The sequence below is a fragment of the Microcebus murinus genome, chromosome 18 (genome assembly GCF_040939455.1).
Source record: "Microcebus murinus isolate Inina chromosome 18, M.murinus_Inina_mat1.0, whole genome shotgun sequence".
NCBI lineage: Eukaryota > Metazoa > Chordata > Mammalia > Primates > Cheirogaleidae > Microcebus > Microcebus murinus.
This window is the reverse complement of record NC_134121.1, coordinates 31,778,240-31,804,092: the sequence shown is the minus strand read 5'-3', so window position 1 is coordinate 31,804,092 and position 25,853 is coordinate 31,778,240. Positions and strand designations below refer to the sequence as shown.

Sequence of the window (25,853 nt, the reverse complement as noted above, 5' to 3'; positions counted from 1 at the left end):
TTCTTTGCCTATTTTTCTATTAAAGTGTTTTTCTTACATATTAGAACTTTTTTTTTTTTAATTGAGACAGAGTCTCACTCTGTCACCTGGGCTAGAGTGCCATGGCATCAGCCTAGCTCACAGCAACCTCAAACTCCTGGGCTCAAGCGATCTTCCTGCCTCAGCCTCCCAAATAGCTGGGACCACAGGCATGCACCACCATGCCCGGCTATTTTTTTCTATATTTTTAGTTGTACAGCTAATTTCTTTCTATTTTTGGTAGAGATGAAGTTTTGCTTTTGCTCAGGCTGGTCTTGAACTCCTGAGCTCAAACGATCCACCCAGAATGCTAGGATTACAGGCGTGAGCCACCACGCCCAGCCAGAAGTTTTACATTTTTATATACTAAAGTCACCAATCTCTTCTCACTTTGAGGTCATGATTTAGAAAAACTTTCTCCACCCCAAGATTAAAAAACAGTAACCTAGATTTTCTTAACCTTTATATGTTTATTTTTACATTTAAATTTTGGATTAATCAGACATTTATTTTTTGGTACAAAGACTCAGCTTTTTTATGCCTGTAATCCCAGTGCTTTTGGAGGTCGAGGCAAGAGGATCATTTGAGGCCAGTAGTTCGAGACCAGCCTGGGCAAGAAAGTGAGACCCCCCCCCATCTCTACCCAAAAAAAAAAATGTAGCCAGGTATGGTGGTGCCTACCTGTAGTCCTAGGTATTCGGGAGGATGAGGCAGGAAAATTGCTTGAGCCCACAAGTTTGAGGCTGCTGTCAGCTAGGCTGACCATGGCACTCTAACCCAGGTGACAGAGCAAGACTCCATCTCCAAAGAAAAACAATTACTGTGGAGAAAAAATTAAAGAAGCAAGAGTACCAAACAAATCTTTAAAAAATGTAAGTCAGTTAGTTTAATCCCTCTCTCTGCCCCCTTCCCGCACTTAGAACCTTCCACTGGATTTCTACCTTGTACTGTGGTCTATAATCCCTGCTCGGTCTCCAGCTTCACTTCACCTCCAGTCTCCCCCCCAGTATACTCTGCTCTACCACACTGGCTTTTTGCGGTTCCAGTTTGGTGTTTCCCATGGATCCTTTGCAACTTGCTATTCCCCTTGCTGGGATGCTCATCCCCCAGAGATGCAAGACTGGGCTTCTTCTTATCATTCTAATCAAAGCTTAAAGACCACCTCTTCAGGACAGCTTTCCCTTGAATACCCCCTACCCAACGATAAGATGCCCCCACCCATCATTGTCATTTTAACCTGTTTCTTTTCCTCATAGCATTTACCATGTGATCTACCATGTTTCCCTGAAAATAAGACCTACCCATAAAATAAGCCCTACAAGAGTTCTAAGCATTTGCACAATATAAGCCCTACCCCAAAAATAAGACCTAGTGACGCGCGTGGGTATGCAGCGTATCTGCACAACCCATGCATTTCGTCGCAGAGCAGTAAAGAAGACGAGCAGCCCTTCTCATCTGCCCCATGAGAGTTCTATTGCTCGACATGAGAGATTGGGGCCAATGGTTCTAAGGAAATAGAGTCACAAGAAATTCAGGATGGAATTTGGGCTTTGGAGAGTTATCATGATATTCCAGAAGAAGACAACTTAACTATATTTGAATAAATGTAGATTGTTGTACCATACCTAAAAAAGATAACACATACCCTGAAAATAAGCCCTAGGGTGTCTTCTTGAGGAAAAATAAATATAAGACTCTTGTCTTATTTTTGGGGAAACACGGTATTTGCTTATTTAACTTCAGGATAGCCAAGGCTCTGCTTTGTTCACTGTTGCCCAAGCACTTAGAGAGGAGTCTGGCATACAGGAGTCATTCAAAAAGATGTGTTGAGTGTTGGATTATATGGAAAAGGTCACTTGAAGAGGCTGTTGTAATGGTTCAGGTAAGAGTTACTAGTGGTCTGAATGAGGGAGGGTAGTAGCAACTGGCATGAAGAGAAGGTGGGTGTAAGAGACATATATTTTGGAGGCATCCCAGTAGTTGGGACTACAGGCATGTACCACTGCACCTGGCTAATGATTGATTTTTTTAGTGTAAGAAGTAAAGGAACGAGAGGAGAGTCAAAGATGGCTCCTGGGTTCTGGTTTGAGTGGCTGACTGGACAATGATACTACTGATTGGAAAGGGAATGCTGGAGGTGGAGGAGGTTAAGACTATGAGTTCAGTACTGGGAGTGTCAGTAGGACACCTGAAGGAAATACAAGTGGACACATTGACTATATGGGTAGTCTGGTCCTAGACTCATAATACAAATCTGGAAGTTGTCAGTCCTGTGCTAAATGAAGCCATTGGAGTGAGGAAGGTCTCTTAGGAGAACTTGGAGTGAGAAAAGATAGAGGTGGAATCCTTACAAGAGGCTGAGGTGAAGCAACCAGAAAGACAGAAGGAAAATCCAAGGAAAACCATCAAGGATGCCAAGAGAATAGCCTATGAGAGCAAATTACAATGAAGCCAAAGTGTCCATGGGATTCAGGAATATAAAAATCACTGGTGACCTTAGTGACCGTTAGAGAATGGAAGGAGTAGAATTCAGATTCTAGTACGTTGAAGAGTGAGTGGGAGATAAGGCACTAAAGATAGGTCCAGACAACTATTTCGAGAACTCTAACTGCAGTGGGAGGAGAGTGATGAGACAAGTAGCTGGAAAGGAAGGTGGAATCCAGGGAACACGTTTTAAAGACAGGAAAATCCAAGGGTGTTAATGCTTATGAAAAACAGCTCATAAAGAAAAAGGGGTTGAAGCTACTGAAAATAGGATAACCTGGGAAGAATAACCCTGAGTGGATAAAAAATGAGATTGGCCTAGAAGAGGAGGAGGAACACTTCCTTCAGCATAACAGGAAGGAAAGTAGAAATAACAGGTATACAGTAGCTCCATCTCTAGTTCAGGATAGACTGCTTTACCTACAACTACATCTATCTAAAGAGATAGATGTGGTCATGTTAGTAGTTTTGGTGGTGGGAAGCTGAGTTAGCTCCCATCTGATGGCTTCTATTTTCTTCTGTAAAGTTGGAGGTACAGTCATCTGTTGAGTGTTGAGAAGTGAGGGTTAGAAGTTTGAAATAGCTGACGAGAGTGGGAGAAGTAGCATACTAAAGAAATATACTGGGACTGCTATGTGCAGGAAAAGGATTAATGTATATAAAGTAACTGGCACATCATAGTTGCTCTATAATCAATAAATACCTACCAGCATTATTATTATTATTAATATTGGCCAATATTACACAGTCACTGGCCAGATAGAAGTGTTTACCCTGTATAAAGATTACAGTTCTTATCAGCAGGAATTTGTGTAGGACCTGCATCCTTTATGAATACTAATAGTTAATGCCATGATATAACTCATTTATCATGATATACCTGCTATTAGTCCTTATGTTTTTTTTCTTTTTTTTTTTTTGAGAGTCTGACTCTTTCCCCCTGGCTAGAGTGCAGCGGTGTTATCATAGCTCATTGCAACCTCAAACTCTTGGGCTCAAGTGATCCTCCTACCCCAGCCTCCCAAGTAGCTAGGACTACAGGTACACACCATGATGACTGGCTAATTTTTATATTTTTTGTAGAAATGGAATCTTGCTCTTGCTCAGGCTGGTCTTATACTTCTGAGCTCAAGTGATCCTCCTGCCTCGGCTTCCCAGAGTGCTAGGATTACAGGTGTGAGCCACTACGCCTGGACTGTATATTGGTTTTGTCTCATCAATTAAAATACTTTTTTTGAGAGGAAGACTGTGTACTGTAAGTCTCTGTATGTTAGCTGGTTAGTACTGTGTACAACAGCAAATAGTTTCCAAGAAAAGGTTTTTAATCATATGTGAAAACTCCAAACTGGAGTTAGATGAAGGTATATGAATCCTCTAAAAACCAGGCTAGTTACATGTATGTATTTGGCCAGTAGTCACAAGAAGCTAAAATAGAAAACATGTTGTGATCTTAGTCTTACCACAAGTTCATTACTCCAACATGTTAATGATGTGAGGCGTACAATCCAAAATATATGAGGATAATGTCTGTTTACCTTAAAGAGTTCAAAGTATCTTAGGATTTTATTGCTACCAGTACTGTAAGGCAATTCTAGCTAGAGTGGGAATATAGCTATCTCAGCCAAGTGGACAGGCGGTATTTCAGTTATAAAACACGGATGACTGGTGCCAATTTGTATAATGAGTGGAAGCAACTCCTATTTGTCCTATTTGTCAAACTTTAGAACAGAAATTGAGGCCTCTGGGCGGCAGTTCTCTCCCCAGCTCCCAACAATACACACACAGAAATATATCTTTCACCGCTGAAACTTAATGGACATTAAAAGTAAACATTTTATTATATAACAGGACTTAAAACAAAACCAAAAGCCATTCTAGGCACAACAAAAAATGTTTACAATCACAGACCTTTGAGTTTTCAGAAACCTGACGGAAAATGGTTGAATGTGCTGCCAACAAATGAGGCCAAACCATTATGTCTGCTGTGGTGGCGGAATAGCGAGAGTTAAGACCTGGAACTGCTGCCCTGATGGCAACTGAAGCAGACAAAGAAAGGAGCTCACAACCAGGACACTCAAAGCCAGGCCAGGAGTCCATCTACGATCCAATTCCAGTCAGTCTGACAAGTCACTCTGATCCAGCACGATTATCCTGTGCATGTGTTTTTTTAAAGAACAAAAAAAAGGGAGTTTCAAGTTGGTATGTATATTTCTCAAAGACACAAACAACATCCTCTTTCTGTTTAACTGAATTCAAGGGAAAGGGGATTTTGGTCTTTATAATCAAGAGGGATTATGATCAAAAGTGTATCATGAAAATGCAAAATGACTGCAAAGCAATTAATAGCAGCATCTTCTGCACTCCCTCTATATTAAAACTGTTCTTGGGCTGACTCTGCCACTTATTTAATCAAAGTTGGCATTTTAATTTCACCTTATATTTTACTAATTTTTTCTTTTTGAGACAGAGTCTCACTCTGTTGCCTAGGCTATAGTGCCATGGCATTGCTTCTCGGCCTTTTGGCTAGGACCAAGTGTAGTATAGTGTCGTAGCATCAGCTTAGCTTACAGCAACCTCAAACTCCTGGGCTCAAGCAATCCTTCTGCCTCAGCCTCCCAAGTAACTGGAACTACAGGCATGCACCACCATGCCCGGCTAATTTTTTCTATATATTTTTAGTTGGCCAATTAATTTCTTTCTATTTATAGTAGAGATGGGGTCTCACTTTTGCTCAGGCTGGTTTTGAACTCCTGACCTTGAGCAATCCTCCCGCCTTGACCTCCCAGAGTGCTAGGATTACAGGTGTGAGCCACCTTGCCCAGCCATTCTGCTCATGTTATCTATAAACCATGAACTTTGACTTACAAACATCTGGTATCTCATTACCTGGATGGTTCAGACCAACCCAGTCGCTTCCAAAAGCAGGGTTTTAGTTCATCTGGATGAAACATAAGAGGAAAAAAAAAAGAACCTGATTACTTTATAGGTCAAAGGGTCCAGTTTTCAGAATTCACGTTAGTGCTCTCTCTAGTTTACCTACAATGGTCGTTTTACCTACAACTGGTGATCTGTTCTAGAGATAGAATCTTTCTAAAAAACACAATTAATGGGCTTCCCCTCCTAACACTGTACAGCTCTCTGCCATACCAGTAGACACTAATGACACTAATTCACAAAGTCCCTGCATTATCTTCTCAGTGACCTCAATACTAGCTAAATGCCCATACACTCTGGGTCCTATGCCAGTCAGGGTTCTGAAGGAAACAGAATGTACCCATGGCTGGTTCAAATAAAGACTCCTTAATGAAGTGACTACATATAGAGGTTTAGTTAGAGTTAAGGGAACAAACAAGGAATGGCAAAGCATCCAGTGACTAGCAGCAGTAGGAAGCCTAAGTCTGAAGGGACTGAGGGTTGAGGATGAAAGGTCAGCTACTGGAACCTAGTGAGAGCTGGAAATGGGAAGAATGGACTACATTATAGAAGCTGTAGAGTTGTGGAGGGACACCACCTCTACCAGACACACAAGGTGCTGAAGTAGGCAGGGAGGGGAATTAATACCCAACCTCTCTCCAATCCTTTGGTCTGCTGCAGCCTCCCATTGGCCAACAGGAAGCCAAGAAGATGCAGTCCACTAGGGTCAGCATCCTGGGGCACAAAGCAGGACCAGAACGGAGAAGGGACTTGAGAAGGGATGAAAGGAATACCAGATGATCTGAAAGAGCTAATATCTTACTTTCTTTTTTTCTTTTTTTTTTTTTTTGAGACAGAGTCTCACTTTGTTGCCCAGGCTAGAATGAGTGCTGTGGCATCAGCCTAGCTCACAGCAACCTCAATCTCCTGGGCTCAAGTGATCCTATTGCCTCAGCCTCCCAAGTAGCTGAGACTACAGGCATGTGCCACCATGCCCGGCTAATTTTTTTACATACATTTTTAGTTGGTCAATTAATTTCTTTCTATTTTTAATAGAAATGGGGTTTCGCTCAGGCTGGTTTCAAACTCCTGACCTTGAGCAATCCTCCCGCCTCGGCCTCCCAGAGTGCTAGGATTACAGGCGTGAGCCACCATGCCTGGCCAATAACTTACTTTCTGAGTAGGAGGAACTTCAATATAGGAGGGTATCGTTTGTAAATGGCATACCAGAAACCTTAAAGCTCCATCAAAATAGTTTTGAAATTAAGGTTAACTTATAACTTTCAAACTACGTGCAGATTCCACTTAAATTCCATAAAATATGATTTCTCATTGGATTCTGCAGCATCTATGTGAGCTAAATTTGAAACTCTTTTGAAGATGTCAGACAATTAGAAGCAAAACATCTTTCCAGACAATGTGCAAGATAATGATGATGAGATTGGGTGAAGGTTTGCTTTATAAATAGAATTGGATGTTATTACTATTTTGTGATGAAGCTATGATTGGCAATTAACAGAAAACCTAGCCTGAAATGCAGGGAAAAAGAAATTATCAAAGGTAGGAGGATTATGTATAGCATCTGGGAAACATTTCTAAATAACTTTGATGCTCATCAAAGCCCAAAGACTGCAGACTATTATAAACAATCATTCATACCTTCTTCAGAAGTCCCTAAAAAGCTCTCTGATTTCCTTCTCTCTGGCTTGATGCTTTCTTCCCTTTTTATCTTCTTTTCACCAACTTCTTGATCCTTGGTATTTGTTTCCCTTTAATGACAATGATTTGGGGCATCAAACCACGTGCATAATGGCCAGGGGAACAGGACCACACTCCAAAGGAAACATAACAGCTAGCTCTAATAAAGTGTTTCCTATGGGCCAGGCACTATGATTACGTGCTGTAATATATATTTTAATTCATTTAATTCTCATAACCACTACCATCCTCATTCCGTGATGAGGAAGCTGAAGCACAGAGAAGTTAAAGATACATATAGTAAGTTCTAGAACTGGGATCTGACACAGGCAGTCTGCCCAATACTCTGCTTTCAACCACTATGCTATATTGACACAAAGGAAAAAAAAACCCATTTTACTTATGTTGTAATTGGTGTCCTTTCAAAACCACTACTTATTTTATTTTATTTTATTTATTTATTGAGACAGAGTCTCGCTTTGTTGCCCAGGCTAGAGTGAATGCCATGACATCAGCCTAGCTCACAGCAACCTCAAACTCCTGGGCTTAAGCAATACTGGTGCCTCAGCCCCCAGAGTAGCTGGGACTACAGGCATACGCCACCATGCCCGGCTAATTTTTTCTATATATATTAGTTGGCCAATTAATTTCTTTTTCTTTCTTTTTTTTTTTTTTGAGACAGAGTCTCACTTTGTTGCCCAGGCTAGAGTGAGTGCCGTGGCGTCAGCCTGGCTCACAGCAACCTCAATCTCCGGGGCTCAGCGATCCTACTGCCTCAGCCTCCCGAGTAGCTGGGACTACAGGCATGCGCCACCATGCCCGGCTAATTTTTTGTATATATATTTTTAGTTGGTCAATTAATTTATTTCTATTTTTAGTAGAGACGGGGTCTCGCTCAGGCTGGTTTCGAACTCCTGACCTTGAGCAATCCGCCCGCCTCGGCCTCCCAGAGTGCTAGGATTACAGGCATGAGCCACCCTGCCCGGCCACCACTACTTATTTTATCACCTTATCCTTATTTCCTAAAAATCTCTCTGAAATAAATATCTAAGTAATTAAAATATCTCAACAATTTCAGACCACATTTGTCAAATTATGAAGAAGAAACCATCTCCCTCACTCAATTAGAAGTTTCTTAAGGGCCATCTACCCCTCTTTTTTGCACCTCCAGCCCCTAGAGTACAGTGCTTGGCTTATTGTCAGTGCTTAATAATTGCTGGCTGAACCAAAACAACACTGTTTAGGGATTCTTCTTGTGTTTTCATTAGATAGTCAAAACAAAACGTGTAAAATGAGAGAGAATAAAACCAGCTAGAGTGAAAAGGGATTTTATTCCTCCTAACTTTTTACCACTAATAGAATCACAAGCTCAAGAATTGGAGGAGGGCCGGGCGCAGTGGCTCACGCCTATAATACTAGCAGTTTGGGAGGCCAAGGTGGGAGGATCGCTTGAGCTCAGGAGTTCAAGACCAGACTGAGCAAGAGCAAAACCCCATCTCTACTAAAAATAGAAAGAAATTAATTGGCCAACTAAAAATATATAGAGAAAAAAATTAGCTGGGCATGGTAGTGCATGCCTCTAGTCCCAGCTGCTTGGGAGGCTGAGGCAGGAGGATTGCTCTTCAAACCAGGAGTTTGAGGTTGCTGTGAGCTAGGCTGATGCCACAGCACTCTAGCCTAGGCAACACAGTGTGAGAATCTGTCTCAAAAAAAAAAAAAAGAGTTGGAGGAGGCCTTCAAGTTATCTTCTAACTCTGTCCAAATGCCCAAAACCAGAGAGTCACCCAGCCTCTACTTGGGCAGCAGTAGCCACTGTTACAGAAAGTGTAAAGACAGCTGTTTCCCCTATCAGATTGCTGTGGCTATTAGAAAGTTTGTGCTTTACTGAATAAAATTCTGTTACTCTGCAATTTTTAGTCACTAGCTCTGTCCTTAGGGGCAGAAGAAAGCTGACTCCCTTCACTTTATGATATTTCAGGTATTTGAGGGCAGCTATCAAATTCTCTACTCCATTTGCTCTTCTCAGACTGAGCTTCCCTAGCTCTTTCAGCTGTTCTCATATGACATGGTTTCCAGACCTTTGACTGTTCTGTGGCCACCCTCATGTTTGTTAATATCCCTTTTAAAATGTGACACCCAGAAAGGAGCTCCACATTGTGTCCTAGGAGTCCTCTAAACAGCACATTACCTGTCCCATACATTACACCTTGATCTGGACAGTACATTTCTATCGATCAAGCATTAATACTGTGTTAGCCTTTAGGCAACTTCATCAAACTGAGGCCTGACAGAGTCCTCATCCATGCCTTCTGCAGGAAGAATTTCTTGAATTCTTACCATGTCTAAAGATGCATGCTTTCTGTAACACAAACTACTGGGGGGGGGGGGAAGATGCATGCTAAGTGCTGGGCACATAAAAATAAGACATACTTCCTGCCCTCAATGAAATTATAGTGAATAGGAGAGCCCGATGAAAAATTCTCTAATTTGGGGCTGAGCATGGTGGCTCACACCTGTAATGCTAGCACTCTGGGAGGCCTAGGAGGGAGGAACACTTGAGGTCAGGAGTTCAAGACCAGACTGAGCAAGAGCAAAACCCCATCTCTACTAAAAATATAAAAAATTAGCCAGGAGTAATGGTGCACACCTACAGTCCCAGCTACTTGGGAGGGTGAAGCAGGAGAATTGCTTGAGCCCAAGAGTTTTAGGTTGCTGTGAGCTAGGCTTATGCCACAGCACTCTAGCCCAGGTGACAGGATGAGACTCTGTCTCAAAAAAAAAGATCTCCAATTAGGCCAGGTCTCCCACATTCTATAATTTTGCATCTAAAACTTTTGGTTGGATCTTTTACCTTCATTTTTTAGAGAATCTAACATTGCTACCTGTCAAGATCATTTTGAATCCTCAGTCTATCACCCATCATATTAGCATTCATTCCTAGATTTGTGTTATCTAAAAATTTGATAAGCATGCCTTTTCTGATTTAATTCAAATGACTAATGAAAATGTTGAAGGTAGTAGGGCCATGATATAGCAATTTTAGAGGCTTCTCTCTATACTGATATCAATCTGCTAATCAATATCTTGAGCACTATGGGTGGCTGGAGGAAGAGGGGCAAGCCTAAGAGTGCAGACAGATGGAGTCAGAGCTGGCTTATCTACAGCAATGTAATGCCATCACCAGACAGTCACTCCCCAAGGAGTCTAAAACCTAGCCCCACTTCCTGAAAAAGAAGAAAATGATTCCCTAATGGGGAACAATAACCTTGGAGAGCTCTTGGCGAGGTCCGGTAGCTCCATGCTCTCCTCAGGTGGCTGCAGCCATCTTTCCAGGTCCTCATCCAAAGAAGAGTGAGCTCTGGCAAAGGACAAGTGAAGAGAATGGAGACAACCATCATTTCCCTTCTCCCTTGATAAGTACACATAAGACTTTAGAGTGGGAAGGGAACTGTGCTTTCACATACGTATAAGAAAATGAAAACATAGTAAGATTGTGTCTAGGTTGCTTAGATATGATTTAAACGTACACCAAAACAGTCCTTTAGTTTCTTGACAAAAAGGTTTGGCACTCATGAGATCACTTCCTCCCAAAGTCCGATGTTAGACTCTGTCTCAAATCTAGGTCATTAAGTCAGTTTCTACTTTAGGCTAAAACTATATACACTTTCCTACATGTTCTTCTAAGAACTACCTCTGAGGCTAGAAGATGCAGAGTGGAGTGTTTTAAGAAGGCTTGAAAAGTCTCACCCATCTGAAAAAATATCTTCTACTGTGGCTTGGTGCCTAGATTGGTCATTCACAGCACTGAGTTGAGTGTCTGTGGAGGATCTATCTGTGGCCAGCACTGCCAGAACTTTTAGAAAAGGAAGAGACAACAATAACAGTAGCTAACTTCTGATCATGTACAAAGAAGTTAATATTTATATAACCAAAGGTAACGTGGCCTTCCTGAGCAACTCTTCTTTTGCCTTGAATAATGGCATAGATTTGTTACTGAAGGTGTTCTGGAGAGATGGAAGGACTGAAATTACATCACACATCATAGACCAAAGGTTTCTAAAACTTCCCTTGAAAAAATATTTTTCTTCCCCATGTTTGCCTCTTTTGTTTTCTCTGTCTCCCCCAAATCTCTCTCCCCTCTTTCCTACCAGGTCATAGGGCTCCAATCCTCTCTACTTCCCAGACCCTCCCTTCCAGGTCTCTTGCTTTTTCACCCTTAAATAAAGAATAATTTAGTCCTTGAAGAATGTGACAGATACTAGATTTGCTATCCAAAAGTTATTCGTAACATTCTCTTTTATTTTCTTTTCAGCTGCAAAGCTAAAAACTTAGTTTGCCTTATACCCATTTTGAGATATAATGAGATACAATGAGATATAAGTGGGCACCTGCAGGGAAGGATTTCTGGGAAAGTTTTTGCTTTCCAGGTTAAAAGGGGCAGAGTCCGATAAAATATTCCTTTGCCCACCTCTATCTCTGCTTGTTGTGTAGACAGCAGCCAGGAGAGGACAAGCTGTAAAGAAAGGCCAACATGCCATCGACAACAGAGCAGGAAGATCAAAAAAGCCTAAGTCCCTGGTGGCATCACTGAACTACTACAACAGCCATGCCCTTCCACCTGTGGACCTCGTTAAGCGAGACAAACTCATGTAAGCACAACAGTGGGGTTTTCTATCGTTCACAGCTGAAAGCATTCTACATGGCTTCCCCAAGGATCCACAGGGCCAGGATTAAAATGAGGTGAGTGGTACAGGTGCAAACTCAGATCCTATTTTTCTTCAAAATTTAGACATTTTGTTCATCATGGATATTTCTGCGTTAAATTTGATTTTTTAACATATTGCAATAAAAGGGCTGATCCAATGACTTATGCCTATAATCCCAGCTATTGGGGATGTAGGGATAGCTGAGGTGGGAGGATCGCTTGAGCCCAGGAGTTTGAGGCTTCAGTGAGCTATGATCACACCACTGCACTCCAGCCTGGGCCACAGAGTGAGACCCTATCTCAACAACAACAACAAAAATTGCATTAAAATAATATTTATCTTGACTACTGAGTGTTTTTTGATGCTCCCTTCAATTCTGTGTCCCAGGAGTGTGTCTCATTCACCTCACTCTAGTCCTGGCCCTGAATGACGACAGTTTAAGACAAGGCAGGAAAAGGCAAGAGGCAAAGGTGAGCGGAAGTGGTTTACCTTACAACACAGGCAAAAGAGATCCAAATCAGGAACAGAATCAGGTTTCTTGAGGCAACCTTGTACTTTTAGACTGAACTATCTGGGCAATTGCCCCCATTTTCTCTTATTGGCTAGAAGATCTAAAATTCTCTTCCAAGGCTTTTAATTAAAATGTTCTGAAAAAAACTGAAACCTGTGTGTGCCTAACAAAATGAAGTAAAAAACAAACACAAAGCCCCAAAACAACAACAAAAAATCAACAACAAATAACCCTATTTTAAAAAAATGGGCAGGCCAGGCATGGTGGCTCACACCTGTAATCCTAGCACTCTGGGAGACTGAGGCGAGAGGATCGCTTGAGGTCAGGAGTTGGAGACAAACCTGAGCAAGAGTGAGACCCCGACTCTACCAAAAAATAGAAAAAAATTAGCTGGGTGCAGTGGTGTGTGCCTGTAGTCCCAGCTACTCGGGAAGCTGAGGCAGGAGGATTGCTTCAGCCCAGGAATTTGATGTTGCTGTGAGCTAGGCTGACACCACGGCACTCTAGCCAGGTGACAGAGCAAGACTTCATCTCAAAATAAATAAATTAATTAAAAAGTGCAAAAGGCCAGGCGCAATGGCTTTTGCCTCTAATCCCAGCACGTTGGGACGCTGAGGCAGAAGGATTGCTTGAGCCCCAGGAGTTCAAGACCAGGCTGGTAAACGTAGCAAGACCTTATCTCTATGAAAAGTTTAAAAATTAGCCGGGTATGGTGGTGCACACCCTTAGTCCCAGCTACTTGGAGGCTGAGGCAGGAGGATTGCTCTAGCCCAGGAGTTTGAGGTTGCTGTGAGCTAGGCTGACGCCACGGCACTCTAGCCTGGGCGACAGAGTAAGACTCAGTCTCTAAAAACAAACAAACAAACAAACAAAAAAGAATAATCAAACTCATAGAAACAGAAAGCAAAATAGTGGTTGCCAGGGGCTGGGGAGAAAAGAAAATGGGGAGTTGTTCAATGGGTATAGAATTTCAGTTTTACAACATAAATTCTTGACACTGGTCGTACAACAGTATGAATATAATTATTAATACTACTGAACTATACACTAAAAATGGTTGAGATGGCAATTTTATGCTATATATGTTTTATCACAATTAAAAATTTTAAAAAAGCAAAAATAAAAAAACCTTTTAGGAATAGGGGTTATTAGGATAGAATGAAAGAAGAACATGTTTTCCCTTCTTATTTGTCAATATTAGAAAAAAAACTAATAGAAACAAATACAATTTTAAAAATCCTTTCAAAAGTCCAGCTTTTTCTGTTACCTCTCTGTGTCCTCTCCTAGATCCTGAGTTTCTTTGGTCCAAAGTATACTATCTTCTTTATTACCATCAGTTTCTTGTTCTTCTAAGTGCCTTTTATCTAAAAACAGTTGAAAGAATTAACTTTATTAGAACAAGAAAAAAAATTGGAAAAGCCTGCCTTAAAATGGAGTGCAAAAATTAAGGCTAGTCAGTGGTCCCTGAAGTATGCAATGGATTAGCTCTCCTCTTCCCACGAGAGCAGGGGGCCAGGTGGCAGCCTGCGGGTGCCTTATTCGCAGCAGCTGCTTCTGGGGTCCTGGGAGTCTTTGGTGCCAGGTGAAGCTACAGGAAACCTTGCCTGTGCCAAGGCTGGAGAGAGAGGAAGCAAAGGAAAGAAAGGGCACAGTAAAAGAGGAAGCAAGCAACCCTGTAAACAAACTTACTTTGGGGTTCTTGCTTATTTGATGTTTCTAGGTTGGAGTCCCAGGGAAGGAATTTGGGTGGGGAAGCTATGTACCCTTTAATGTATGCCAAGAATTTTATATATGCTGTCTCATTTCATCCTGCCAGCAGTCCTATGAAGGAAAGGGGACTAACATTTGCTAGGTATTTTACAATGCACCAGCCACTCTACACGGAGGTATTATATATATCATTAATTAAGAGTTATTATACCCATATTATAGATGAGGACAACTGAGACTTGGAGACATTAAACAGTTTGCCACACAAAAGTAGCTGGGCATGGTGGCTCATGACTGTAATCCCAGCACTTGTGGAGGCCAAGGTGGAAGGATCCCTTGAGGCCAGGAGTTTGAGACCAGTGGGAGCAACATAGGGAGACCCTCCCCTCTACAAAAAATAAAAAAAAAAATCAGATAGGCGTGTTGACATGTGCCTGTAGTCCCAGCTACTCAAGAAGCTGAGGCTGGCTGGGCGTCGTGGCTCACGCCTGTAATCCCAGCACTCAGGGAGGCTGAAGCAGGGGGGGTGGGGATTGCTTAAGCTCAGGAGTTCGAGACCAGCCTGAGCAAGAGTGAGACCCTGTCTCTACTATAAATAGAAAGAAAATTAAGCCGGGTGCGGTGGCTCACGCCTGTAATCCTAGCACTCTGGGAGGCTGAGGCGGGTGGATTGCTCGAGGTCAGGAGTTCGAAACCAGCCTGAGCAAGAGCGAGACCCCGTCTCTACTATAAATAGAAAGAAATTAATTGGCCAACTAATATATATATAAAATTAGCCGGGCACGGTGGCGCATGCCTGTAGTCCCAGCTACTCGGGAGGCTGAGGCAGCAGGATTGCTTGAGCCCAGGAGTTTGAGGTTGCTGTGAGCTAGGCTGACGCCACGGCACTCACTCTAGCCTGGGCAACAAAGCGAGACTCTGTCTCAAAAAAAAAAAAAAAAAGAAAGAAAATTAGCCAAACAACTAAAAATAGAAAAAAAATTAGCTGGGCACAGTGGCGAGTGCCTATAGTCCCAGCTACTCGGGAGGGTGAGGCAGGAGGATCCCTTGAGCCCAGGAGTTTGAGGTTGCTATGAGCTGACTCCACGGCACTCTAACCCAGGCTACAGAGTGAGACTCCATCTCAAAAAAAAAAAAAGAGGCTGAGCATAGAGGTTGAGGTTGCAGTGAGCTATCAGTGCACCACTGCACTCCAGCCTGCTTTACAGAGACCCTGTTTCTAACAAACACAACAAAAACAAAAGTAACTGGAATCAGAAATGAGGTGGAGTTGTGCCTGACCTCAAGGTCACACTTGCCCATATATACAACTGTCAAGGACAATGTTATAGCAAGAACCTGATGAAAAAGATCTGTGTAGTTAGCTTACCATTTGGAGTGATGCTGGGATCACCTGCTGTGTACTCATCCAACACTGTGGATGAGGCCTGCTGCTGCTTCAAGTGCTCTGTCACAATACAAAAGCAGAAGGTGACTTAGTTTCTCTTTTGCATATCCCACCATTCTCTAGAGCAGTGTATCTCAAAAGGTGGTCCTCAGACCAGCAGCATTAGCATAACCTGGAATCTTGTTAGGAATGCAAATTCTCAGGCCTCACTTCAGACCTACTGAATCAGAAACTCTGGGGATCCAGCAATTTGTGTTTTAACAAGTCCTGCAGGTGATTCTGATGCCTGATAAAGTTTGAGAACCACTGCTTTAGGGTATTCCAAGTTTGAAAGCAATTTTTCAAGTATGGCAAAATCCCATACAACACTCAAAATAAAAATAAAAATGATGTTACATAGTACTTCGAAAGCCCTATGTGGCAGGTCCTGTTTCTAAGCACTTACATACATTAATGTTCACAATTAATCTTTACAACAACCCTGTGAAATTGATTGCATTATTGTTATCCTGTTTAATAGATGAGGATAAGGTTAAGGAATTTACCTAGACTCACACAGATAAGTGGTAGAACTGGGATTTGAATCTAGGCAATCTAGCTCTAAGCTTTCTGCTCTTAATCTCTATTTTATACTTTCTTAAGAAGTTTGTAACAACATCAGAACAATCCAGATGTTTTCCCATCTCTACTGGCCTATGCTTCTTGCTTTCTTTTTTAAGAGACAGGGTATTGCTATGTCGCCCAGGCTGCTAGAGTGCAGTGGCATGATCATAGCTCACTGCAGCCTCCAACTCCTGGGCTCAAGAAATCCTCCTGCCTCAGCCTCTCAAGTAGCTGGGACTAGAGAAGCCTGTCACCATACCCGGTTAAAATTTTTTTTTTTCCGAGATGGGGTCTTGTTATGTTGGCCAGACTGGTCTTGAATTCCTGGCCTCAAGCAATCCTCCCATTTTGGCCTCCCAAAGTGTTGGATTACAGGTATGAACCACAATTCCCAGCCTGTTTCATATTTTTTACTTGGTCTATAGAAAGACAGAAGACAAAGAATATCCATCATTTCCAGTTCCTAAAGAAATACTCACTGGACCAAGACAAGCATCTGCTAAACTCAGTATGCTGCTTTGCATTTGTTTAGTCTCCTCAAAGTGCTCTGCAAAGCAGAAGGACAGCTGGGAGGCAGCATAGACAAGTCACTCTGAGCTGGCTGGCTTGGTCCTGTTCTGTGCAGGCACAGGTCTGCTCTGTTTCTGCAGTGCAGGAAGCAGCCCTAACTGGCAGCTCCTGGGTGTCAAGGGGCCCCATAAGAGCATTTAATATAATTTGAAACTTTAAAAATCCATTTTTGGCCGGGCGCGGTGGCTCATGCCTGTAATCCTAGCACTCTGGGAGGTCGAGGTGGACGGATTGCTCGAGGTCAGGAGTTTGAAACCAGCCTGAGGCAAGAGCAAGACCCCATCTCTATTATAAATAGAAACAAATTAATTGGCCAACTAATACATATAGAAAAAATTAGCCAGGCATGGTGATGCATGCCTGTAGTCCCAGCTACTCCAGAGGCTGAGGCAGGAGGATTGCCTGAGACCAGGAGTTTGAGGTTGCTGTGAGCTGGGCTTACGCCACGGCACTCACTCTAGCCTGGGCAACAAAGCGAGACTTTGTCTCAAGAAATAAAAATAAATAAATAAATAAAAATCCATTTTTATCCTTGTTAAAAGTAGTTCCTCACTGATTTTAAATTATCACCTATATCTTAGGGTTCTAAAGGACCCTCCCCAACACTCCTACACTGCTGGTGGAACTACAAACTAGTTCAACCTCTGTGGAAAGCAATGTGGAGATACCTCAAAGCGATACAAGTAGATCTACCATTTGATCCAGCAATTCCACTACTGGGCATCTACTCAAAAGATCAAAAGTCACTTTATGAAAAAGACACCTGCACTCAAATGTTCACAGCAGCACAATTCACAATTGCAAAGCTGTGGAAACAACCCAAGTGCCCATCAATTCATGAGTGGATTAATAAAATGTGGTATATGTATACTATGGAGTACTACTCAGCTCTAAGAAACAACAGTGATATAGCACCTCTTGTATATTCCTCGATAGAGCTGGAATCCATTCTACTAAGTGAAGTATCTCAAGAATGGAAAAATCAGCACCACATGTACTCACCAGCAAATTGGTATTAACAGATCAACACCTAAAAGGACATATAGGAGTAACATTTATCGGGTGTCCGGAGGGTGGGAGGGGGGAGGAGGGGATAGGTATATACAACCAAAACGAGTAAGATGTGCAACGTTTGGGGGATGGACACACTTGAAGCTCTTACTCGAGGAGAGAGGGGGGCATGGGCAATATATGTAACCTTAACACTTGTGCCCCCATAATACGCTAAAATAAAATAAAATAAAAATAAAGTTAACTATTGCCTAATAAAAATAAAATAAAATATGTTATTTAAGTAAAAATATTATAGTATTATATCTAGAATCTGACTCTGGATATTTTCGTTCCATTCATTATAAGAAGGCATCTCCATGGAAGTCATACTGAGTTGGGGACGATGTGAGGTGTTATGGATAAGGGACCAACTGCAATATAACAGTCTGAGGCCAAGTGTTAAAATTACAAATCACAACACATGCATCCAAGTTATGGTTTCAGCCAATGCTGAAGTTATTTATTTATCAAATACATATGGAATATCTATTATGTCCTAAGCATTGTTCTGAGGGTATAGCAGTGGTTGGGATAGGAAAAAGCCCATATATATATATCTGATTGACAACTATTCCGAAACAAGATTTAGTCTTCAAAAAAAACTGCATAGGCCGGGCGCGGTGGCTCACGCCTGTAATCCTAGCACTCTGGGAGGCCGAGGCGGGCGGATTGCTCGAGGTCAGGAGTTCAAAACCAGCCTGAGCAAGACCCCGTCTCTACCAAAATATAGAAAGAAATTAATTGACTAACTAAAAATATATATACAAAAAAAAATTAGCCGGGCATGGTGGCGCATGCCTGTAGTCCCAGCTACTAGGGAGGCTGAGGCAGTAGGATCGCTGAGCCCAGGAGATTGAGGTTGCTGTGAGCCAGGCTGACGCCACGGCACTCACTCTAGCCTGGGCAACAAAGCGAGACTCTGTCTCAAAAAAAAAAAAAAAAAAACCTGCATAGTCACCTTCATATGGATGTTTAATGTGTGATATGTTTTTAAAAATCATGTACATCATTTTTATGCACATCTTACATTGATGGACTTCTATTATTTTATTAAGTACTATAATACTGCTTCAAGAAATGTAGCTTTAGTATGGCCAAAGAAAATCCACATCTGATTATGATATTAGAATTTTCTTCAAAGCTATTTGTGTTGATTTTAACTTCCAGTCACACACTTGGAAGATGGGGCGAAAGGGGAGTGACAGGAAGTCTTTAAAATTAGAAGCCTTATTTCTTTTAGATATATCTTTATTTTTTAGATCTTTGGTTTAAGCTTATAAAAAATTAAATTAAATTAAATTTTTAAAAATAAAATAAAATAAAGGACCCTCTCCTTTAAGTCCCTGTCAGGAACCTAGAGCCTTGGATGTATGCCCTCCAAAAGAACAGGTGGCAGTTTCAGGTCACTTCCCAAAGGTCTCTCTAGGAGAAACAACATAGAGTGATGATACACAATAATCAGGTGGGCAGGCCCATTATCCGGAGAAATTACTCAAGTGCCCTCCGCCCTGTGTCTTTCTGGAAAATTACTGACCCATCTCAAAGTGCAGGCATCACCTAGAAACCTGGCCCAGATAATTCCCATAAGTGAAATAAGGGAAGGCTTCTGCAGACTGCATTGGGGTACAGCAGCGCCATGAGGCCAGCACCCAGGAGGAAGCCTGGTAGCACAGCTGCTGACAGGGGGAGGTGGCCGGAGGGTTCACATGGTGACTGCAGAGAGAGGACAGCAGAGAAGTATCGGCTGTGGTCAAACTGCAAAGGAGCCTACAAGTACTGCCTGAAACATGACCAAGGAACAAGGATACTGAGAAACTAACTACCTAAGCTGGATGTGTGTGAAGTATCCCCCACTGCAAACAGTCCTATTATTTTAAGAACAGCAACTGGAGAAGGGGAATTTGTAAAGACTGCCTAGAGAGTCTCAGAGGTGGAAAGCAGGGTTGGGGGTGTGGGCTCTAAGATCCTGACTCAACAACTCTGTGACCTGGACAACCCTGTGGCACTGGGGGAGGGGTGCAGTGAGGCAAGAAAGGGCCTATGGCTATGGAAAAAGAAAGAAACCAAGGAAGGTTCTGGCAACCTGACTGGCTCTACCTAAACTTGTCAGGCCAAGGGGCAGGGGCTAAGGGTTACGATGGGAGCCTAGAGGGTAGCTGTCTGTTGAGTAGAGCAGTAAGCCCTCATTTACTTCTTTCTTTGTGAGACACAGAACCTCAGAGACCCTGAAAACCACGTGGTGCCCCTCAAGAAATTCTCTATGGGCTCCCTAACAAGATTTGGACTACCAGAAGTATGATGAGATGCATCCCCCAAGGGCAAGGGGCCAAGCTGGCCAAGCTGCCAAGAAGAGAACAGTGAGGTCTTTCCAGGGGAAGCAGACCATATATATAACTCTCTGCAACTCTCTATAACTATGTGCCATTTACTTTCATCATAAGCTCAGCTGGGCAGGGCCAGCAAATCAGCTGCAAATGAAATTGTTAGTACTGCTCAGTTTCTGCCTGAAAATTCTGGTCTCATGAAGTTTTGTGTCCCTGGCTTCCCTGCTCTTCGGAAAGGGAATTATTCACAATTCCAATACTTTTAATCCCTCCTGCTAATGGCAAAACTGAAAGTACAGGTGTCTTGGCCTGAGCAGCCGGACCTCAGGCCTCCATGGAACGATTGGTTTGGTTTCAAAAGGAGATACGAATTCCTCTAATAAAAGAAGTTCATCATAATAAACCACTTGAATGTTTGTCATTTCCCCTTAGAATCATCACCATAAACTCTTTAAGTAACAAAATGACAACAGACACATGCCAATTATCCCAGCCAGGCTGTGGCCCATTTTACTGGAAAACTGCCCCTTCCTAAATTTCATACATTCAACCAGACCTTGATAGGGCCTTTCTCACTAGTGCTCATACTTGAGACAAAGAAACCATATTGTGGTCAGTGGCTTAACTGAACAGAGACAATGAGTAGATTCTGTATTGAACATCCCTTACCAATTTCGTCAAGTAGCTCCTGAGATGGTGGTGGTAGCTCATCAATGAGATGTTGTGAGATGGCTTCTACTAGTTCTTAAAAAAGATAAAGGGGGAAATGACTTAACACCTTCCTGGACTTGAATTGGATTTTTCTAGGCTCCCACACAGACTTGACTGAGGGTTTCCCAAAGATGAAACAAATTAAGGAGGAAGGAAGCCTCTCACATAACAGTCCCAGGAGAGACCTCCTAGCATGTGAATGGCCTTTACCTCCCTTTTACCCCAAACCCTTTCCTACCTCAGCCCTTATCCAGTCCTGCTCGATATGTGCTCCTCCCTTCCTAAGGACATTTGGAGTAGGTAAGGTACAAACTCTTACTAACAGGCTGGGGCTCAAACCAGACCAGGGCTGCTAGAGGAATACAGAGGTTCTGGACCAGCCAAAATGAACAAAAACACAAAGTAAGACGCCTTTCTCTACACATTATCAAGCCAGGGGATATAAGAGCAACCACACTTTGGTTGCTTGCCCCAAGTGCTCAATTATAACATTAACCAAAACACTTTAATGTACTTCACAAAAATCCCTATCCACCTGATGAAAATTCCAACAGCTGTACCAAAGACATAAGACATTAAATTAATGTAACAAAGGCATTATGCATCAAGAGCTGATAACATACTCAGATCCTTTGATTTGGAAACTGTCTTCTAAGAATCTATCCTAAGGAAAGGATCAAAGGTACAAACAAAGACTTACATACAGAGAACAAAAACTGGAAAATGATACATATCTTCAACGTAAGGGAATGGTTAAGCAACATATGTAGAATAGACTATTATGCGGCTATTACATATATTTATGAATAATTTTTCATGACAAGAGAAAATTCTCAAAAATCTATCAAGGCGGAATGAAAAAGCAGTCCAGAACTGGTATACAATATGATCTCAACTATGCTAAAAATATTTTTATGTATTTATAAAAATATAAAAAGCATATGCACCAAAATAGTACATGAGGTAAAAAAAAAATTGTAGTGGTTTTCCTTTTTTAAGCTTTTCTTTATTCTCCAACTTTTCCATAATTAGCGTGTTTTACTTTTACAGTTGGGGGAAAACAGCATTTTTGTTGGAACCTAATGTACCATCAAAGATTGTTGGGCATTAGTTTAAGCCTCCCTTAAATTGGCTATTATAAACTTCATTTTTGATATTAAACACAAGGTACCTTTAGGCAGGCTCCTTCTCTGGGTGGTTTGGGGTGATATGTCAGACGCTTTAGCAATGTTGGAGGAACCAGCCCCAGTAAATGAAGACAATCTTTTCTAAAAGAGATAAATGTGGTAACTAACACTTCTGTTGAGTTAAAAAAGCACATGCAACTCAGTCATTTCCACTTGATTTGTTAAGTCAACTCATTCACATGTCACTTCCTCTGAAAAGCATTCTTATCCGCCTCTGCTGCCTCAGCACTCAGCACTTACCTCTGTGTTACATCAGGCCTTTCTTTCTCACTGCAGCCTACAACTCCTGGGCTCAAGCGATCCTCCTGCCTCAGCCTCCCTAGTAGCTGGGACTACAAGCATGTGCCACCATGCCTAGCTAAACTTTCTTAATCACATTTGCATGCATGGAAGAGGGCCTGACATGGTGCCTGGCACTTAAAACCTGCTTCAATTAACAGTTTGTTGAATGAAAGCATAAAATTAGTTGTCATTTTCCTACTTCAAAGTGAGTGAGACCTTTTGTGAGCCAAATTCACAAGGAAGTTGACAATAAATTTTCCATTGAGGGCCAAAGCAAGCGATCAGTCTGTCCACAGAATGATCAGACAACAGGGTTTTTTTGAGACTGAGTTTTGCTCTGTTGCCTGGGCTAAAGTGCTGTGGCATAAGCGCCTAGCTCACAGCAACCTCAAACTCCTGGGCTCAAGTAATCCTCCTGCCTCAGCCTCCTGAGTAGCTGAGACTACAGGAATACGCCACCATGCCTGGCTAATGTTATCTATATATTTTTAGATATCCAGCTAATTTCTTTCTATTTTTAGTAGAGATGGGGTCTCGCTCCGACTGGTCTCGAACTCCTGAGCTCAAACGATCTGCCCACTTCAGCCTCCCAGAGTGCTAGGATTACAGGCGTGAGCCACTGTGCTAGCCAGCCAAAGGTTTGTAATGAGCAGTACAATGTAAGGAACTTGTAGTATTATTGAAAAGACTACATATATGAAATACGAGAGAGCGAGAGAGAGAGAAAAAGAAGAAATAAAAGAGGAAGAGGTAGGGAGGAGAAGAAGAAAGTAGCATACAATTAAGTGTTTTTCCTACAGGCTATTAGTTCATGAGTTCAGAGAAGGTGGAGATCAATAAAAATTCTCAGGGAAGCAACCAGTGCAGGCTTCAAGGAGGAAGCAAAACTTAAGCCTCCTATAATACAGATGCAGGAGAGGAGCCCCAGGGAAGCCTGGAGAGGATCCAGCTTATTTCTTGCTTTCTTAATGGATCTGGAGAAGTCTTGGCACTTACTGAAGCCCTTTGGGCTGACTCCATGAGTGTGTAATGCCGAATTGGTATACTTACGAGATCAGTCAGTCTTGAAGGAGGAGTTACAGAGGAAGTAAGGAGAGAATCCAGGCTCTTTGCTTTCTCTTGGACAGTTGTAAATTTATCAGACAAAGTTGGAATAGATTCTTGACTGTCCCTGTAAGACGTAGACCCTGTTTTAACCTGAAATGTGATACTTTCAAGGCAGTCTTTATAGCGACTGGTAGCTGAAGACATTGACCCTGTTGTAAAAAAGGCGGCAGTCAGTATCTGAATCCTTTACATTATAAAAAACAAAAAACAAAAAAAAAACACCCCAAACTCACAAAACTCTATACTTATACCAGGGATTTTCCAAATTGTTAATAACTAAAATAATCATTAATCTGAAACACAGTTCTTCAAGGTATAAAAACTTGGCCATTGAAATAAAGGGAGATTTTTCTTTTCTTTTCTTTTTTTTTGAGACAGAGTCTCACTCTGTTGCCTGGGCTCGAGTGCCGTGGCATCAGCCTAGCTCATAGCAACCTCAAGCTGCTGGGCTCAAGCGATCCTCTTGCCTCAGCCTCCCAGGTAGCTGGGACTACAGGCACGTGCCACCATGCCTGGCTAATTGTTTCTAATTTTTAGTTGTCCAGCTAATTTCTTTCTATTTTTAGTAGAGACAGAGTCTTGCTCTTGCTCAGGCTGGTCTCGAAGCTCAAGCAATCCTCCTGCCTCAGCCTCCCAGAGTGCTAGGGTTACAGGCTTGAGCCACTGTGCCCGGCCAAAGAGAGATATTTTAAATCACAAATATACTGGAAATGACACTAAAAAGATATTTGATGCTGGTGGTATATGGTTGCAGGACTCAAGAACTACATATGTTTAAGCATAGGGTACTGTTTTATGTTGCAAACTCTAGAAAATCCTGTGGTTTTGCACTAAATTTTGTAATGCTTAGAGTACAGAGTAGATTTTGCATTTGCATGTCTCTGTCACCGCAGTCCTAACCAAAACCTCCCAATGACTGCCCAATAACCAACACCACCAACCCTACCTGGCCTCCCAAGGGATTATCCCCTGCAGTTTTGGCCAAAAGGAAATAATACCTCAGCACTGTGAGAAAACAGCCACCAGATCTGATCCCATGGCCTGAGTTCCCAGAGTCAATGGGCAGGGGTTGTAAGTTCTTTCCCCCAAATGCTTCTCCTCCCTATGAGTGATTACCTGGACTGAGGGGAGTGCTGACACTAGTAGGTGCATGGTTTATTTTGGGTGTTTTGCATGAGGTTTCCTTAAAAGAACTGTCTTGTTCACAGGAAATACTAGACAGGTCTTGAATATCTGTCAATGATCTAAAGAGGAGAGTACACAGTAATTGTGAGAAGATGGTTAGAAAAATCAAACAATATATTCCTGAGAGGTACTTTTTAAGTATACTCTTAACAAAATCTTTATTTGACAATAGGCCAGAATTAGAGAATACCTTAGAATATCTTACATATCTTAAAGAGAATATTAGACAATATCTTAAAAAGAGATAACTTTAAGCATATCTCAGCAGCTAAAAATAAATGTTATCAGAGATAAAAAGACATTTATGTGGAAAACAGATTAAATCTACCTGAAGTATAAACTTACATTATTACTGTCACTGTATTTCCTTGATTATAAGATGCTATTAATTATAAAATCACATCATGAATTTGATAACAGCTTTTTGGTGAAAGGAGAAATATGCTCACATTAAGTGTATACATAAAAAATGGAAAGAATATAGATTCTTATAAACAAGGAAATATTATTCCCTTAAAACCAAGACTTTACACAATCATCCTTAGGCAACTCTCTTTGGTGGCCATACATGTCTTTCTCTTTCAGTTCCTTTGGTGACTCCTTTAATGTCTCTTCTTGTTCACCTTCAGCACTGTGAGAGAGAAAGTAAGAAAATTATGTTTCATCCTGTCCATTATCTTGGTGAAAGAAATAAAAATTTTATAAAAATAAATTTAAATAATTAAAAAAGAAAGAAAATTATATGAATCCCCTCTGTCAACAAGTACACTAGCTTGGTACAAGGGACTAATTTTCAGCCCAGTGTGAAAAGCAGTGGAAAGGGCAGTAAACTCAGAAGTAGGAAGCGTGGGTTCTGGTTCTGGCTCTGCTACTAACTAGCTGCAAGTTCTCTAGCATGTCTGGGCCTCAATTTCTTCTTTAGAGATTGACTAAATACTCTCCAGGGTCAGCCCAGCTCTGAAATCAGTCAGTGACTCTATATGACAGTGAGCAAGTTTCTGAGAAAAGCAACAGAGCACAGGCACTTTGCTGGGAGTAGACATTGGAGCCTGGGGCACAGCCAGGAGGCCTTAGCAACTGTGAGACAGCTTCCTGGTCTAGAGTAGCAACAGAGGCCAAGAGAGGCTTGTACCAGAAAAATGGCCAGAAGAGAATACTGAAGACAAACCTGACCCATTTCTCCTGTAACCAATATTTAATATTCAATTTTAATACTCATTGAACACTATAAGCCAGATGCCATGTTAAATCCTTCCATATGTTTTTACATTTTTTTTTTTTTTGAGACAGAGTCTTGCTTTGTTGCTCAATCTAGAGTGAGTGCTGTGGCGTCAGCCTAGCTAACAGCAACCTCAAACTCCTGGGCTCAAGCAATCCTGCTGCCTCAGCCTCCTGAGCTGGGAT

General features: G+C 41.9%; 1 protein-coding gene and 1 long non-coding RNA gene across 3 annotated transcripts in view; one reads left to right on the top strand and one right to left on the bottom strand.

Annotated features, from left to right (window-relative positions):
* Positions 1-25,853, top strand: part of LOC142861944 (uncharacterized) — a 54,879-nt gene that overhangs the window by 22,073 nt on the left and 6,953 nt on the right. For both annotated transcript variants that reach the window (XR_012913063.1, XR_012913064.1), the window contains exon 2: positions 11,605-11,762. This is a non-coding gene — a long non-coding RNA (uncharacterized LOC142861944). The remainder of the gene's footprint in view (positions 1-11,604; positions 11,763-25,853) is intronic.
* The window catches only part of TEX14 (testis expressed 14, intercellular bridge forming factor), a 132,578-nt gene continuing 110,156 nt past the window's right edge, over positions 3,432-25,853 (bottom strand). Inside the window, exons 23-33 of the mRNA XM_075994432.1 lie at positions 25,018-25,080; positions 24,381-24,508; positions 23,208-23,413; positions 21,860-21,956; positions 20,647-20,721; positions 15,410-15,487; positions 13,598-13,694; positions 10,379-10,471; positions 7,075-7,184; positions 5,389-5,440; positions 3,432-4,653 (exon numbers count right to left, since the gene is read on the bottom strand). Coding sequence (XP_075850547.1) covers positions 4,617-4,653; positions 5,389-5,440; positions 7,075-7,184; positions 10,379-10,471; positions 13,598-13,694; positions 15,410-15,487; positions 20,647-20,721; positions 21,860-21,956; positions 23,208-23,413; positions 24,381-24,508; positions 25,018-25,080 — 1,036 coding nt within the window. The 3' untranslated portion in view covers positions 3,432-4,616. The remainder of the gene's footprint in view (positions 4,654-5,388; positions 5,441-7,074; positions 7,185-10,378; positions 10,472-13,597; positions 13,695-15,409; positions 15,488-20,646; positions 20,722-21,859; positions 21,957-23,207; positions 23,414-24,380; positions 24,509-25,017; positions 25,081-25,853) is intronic.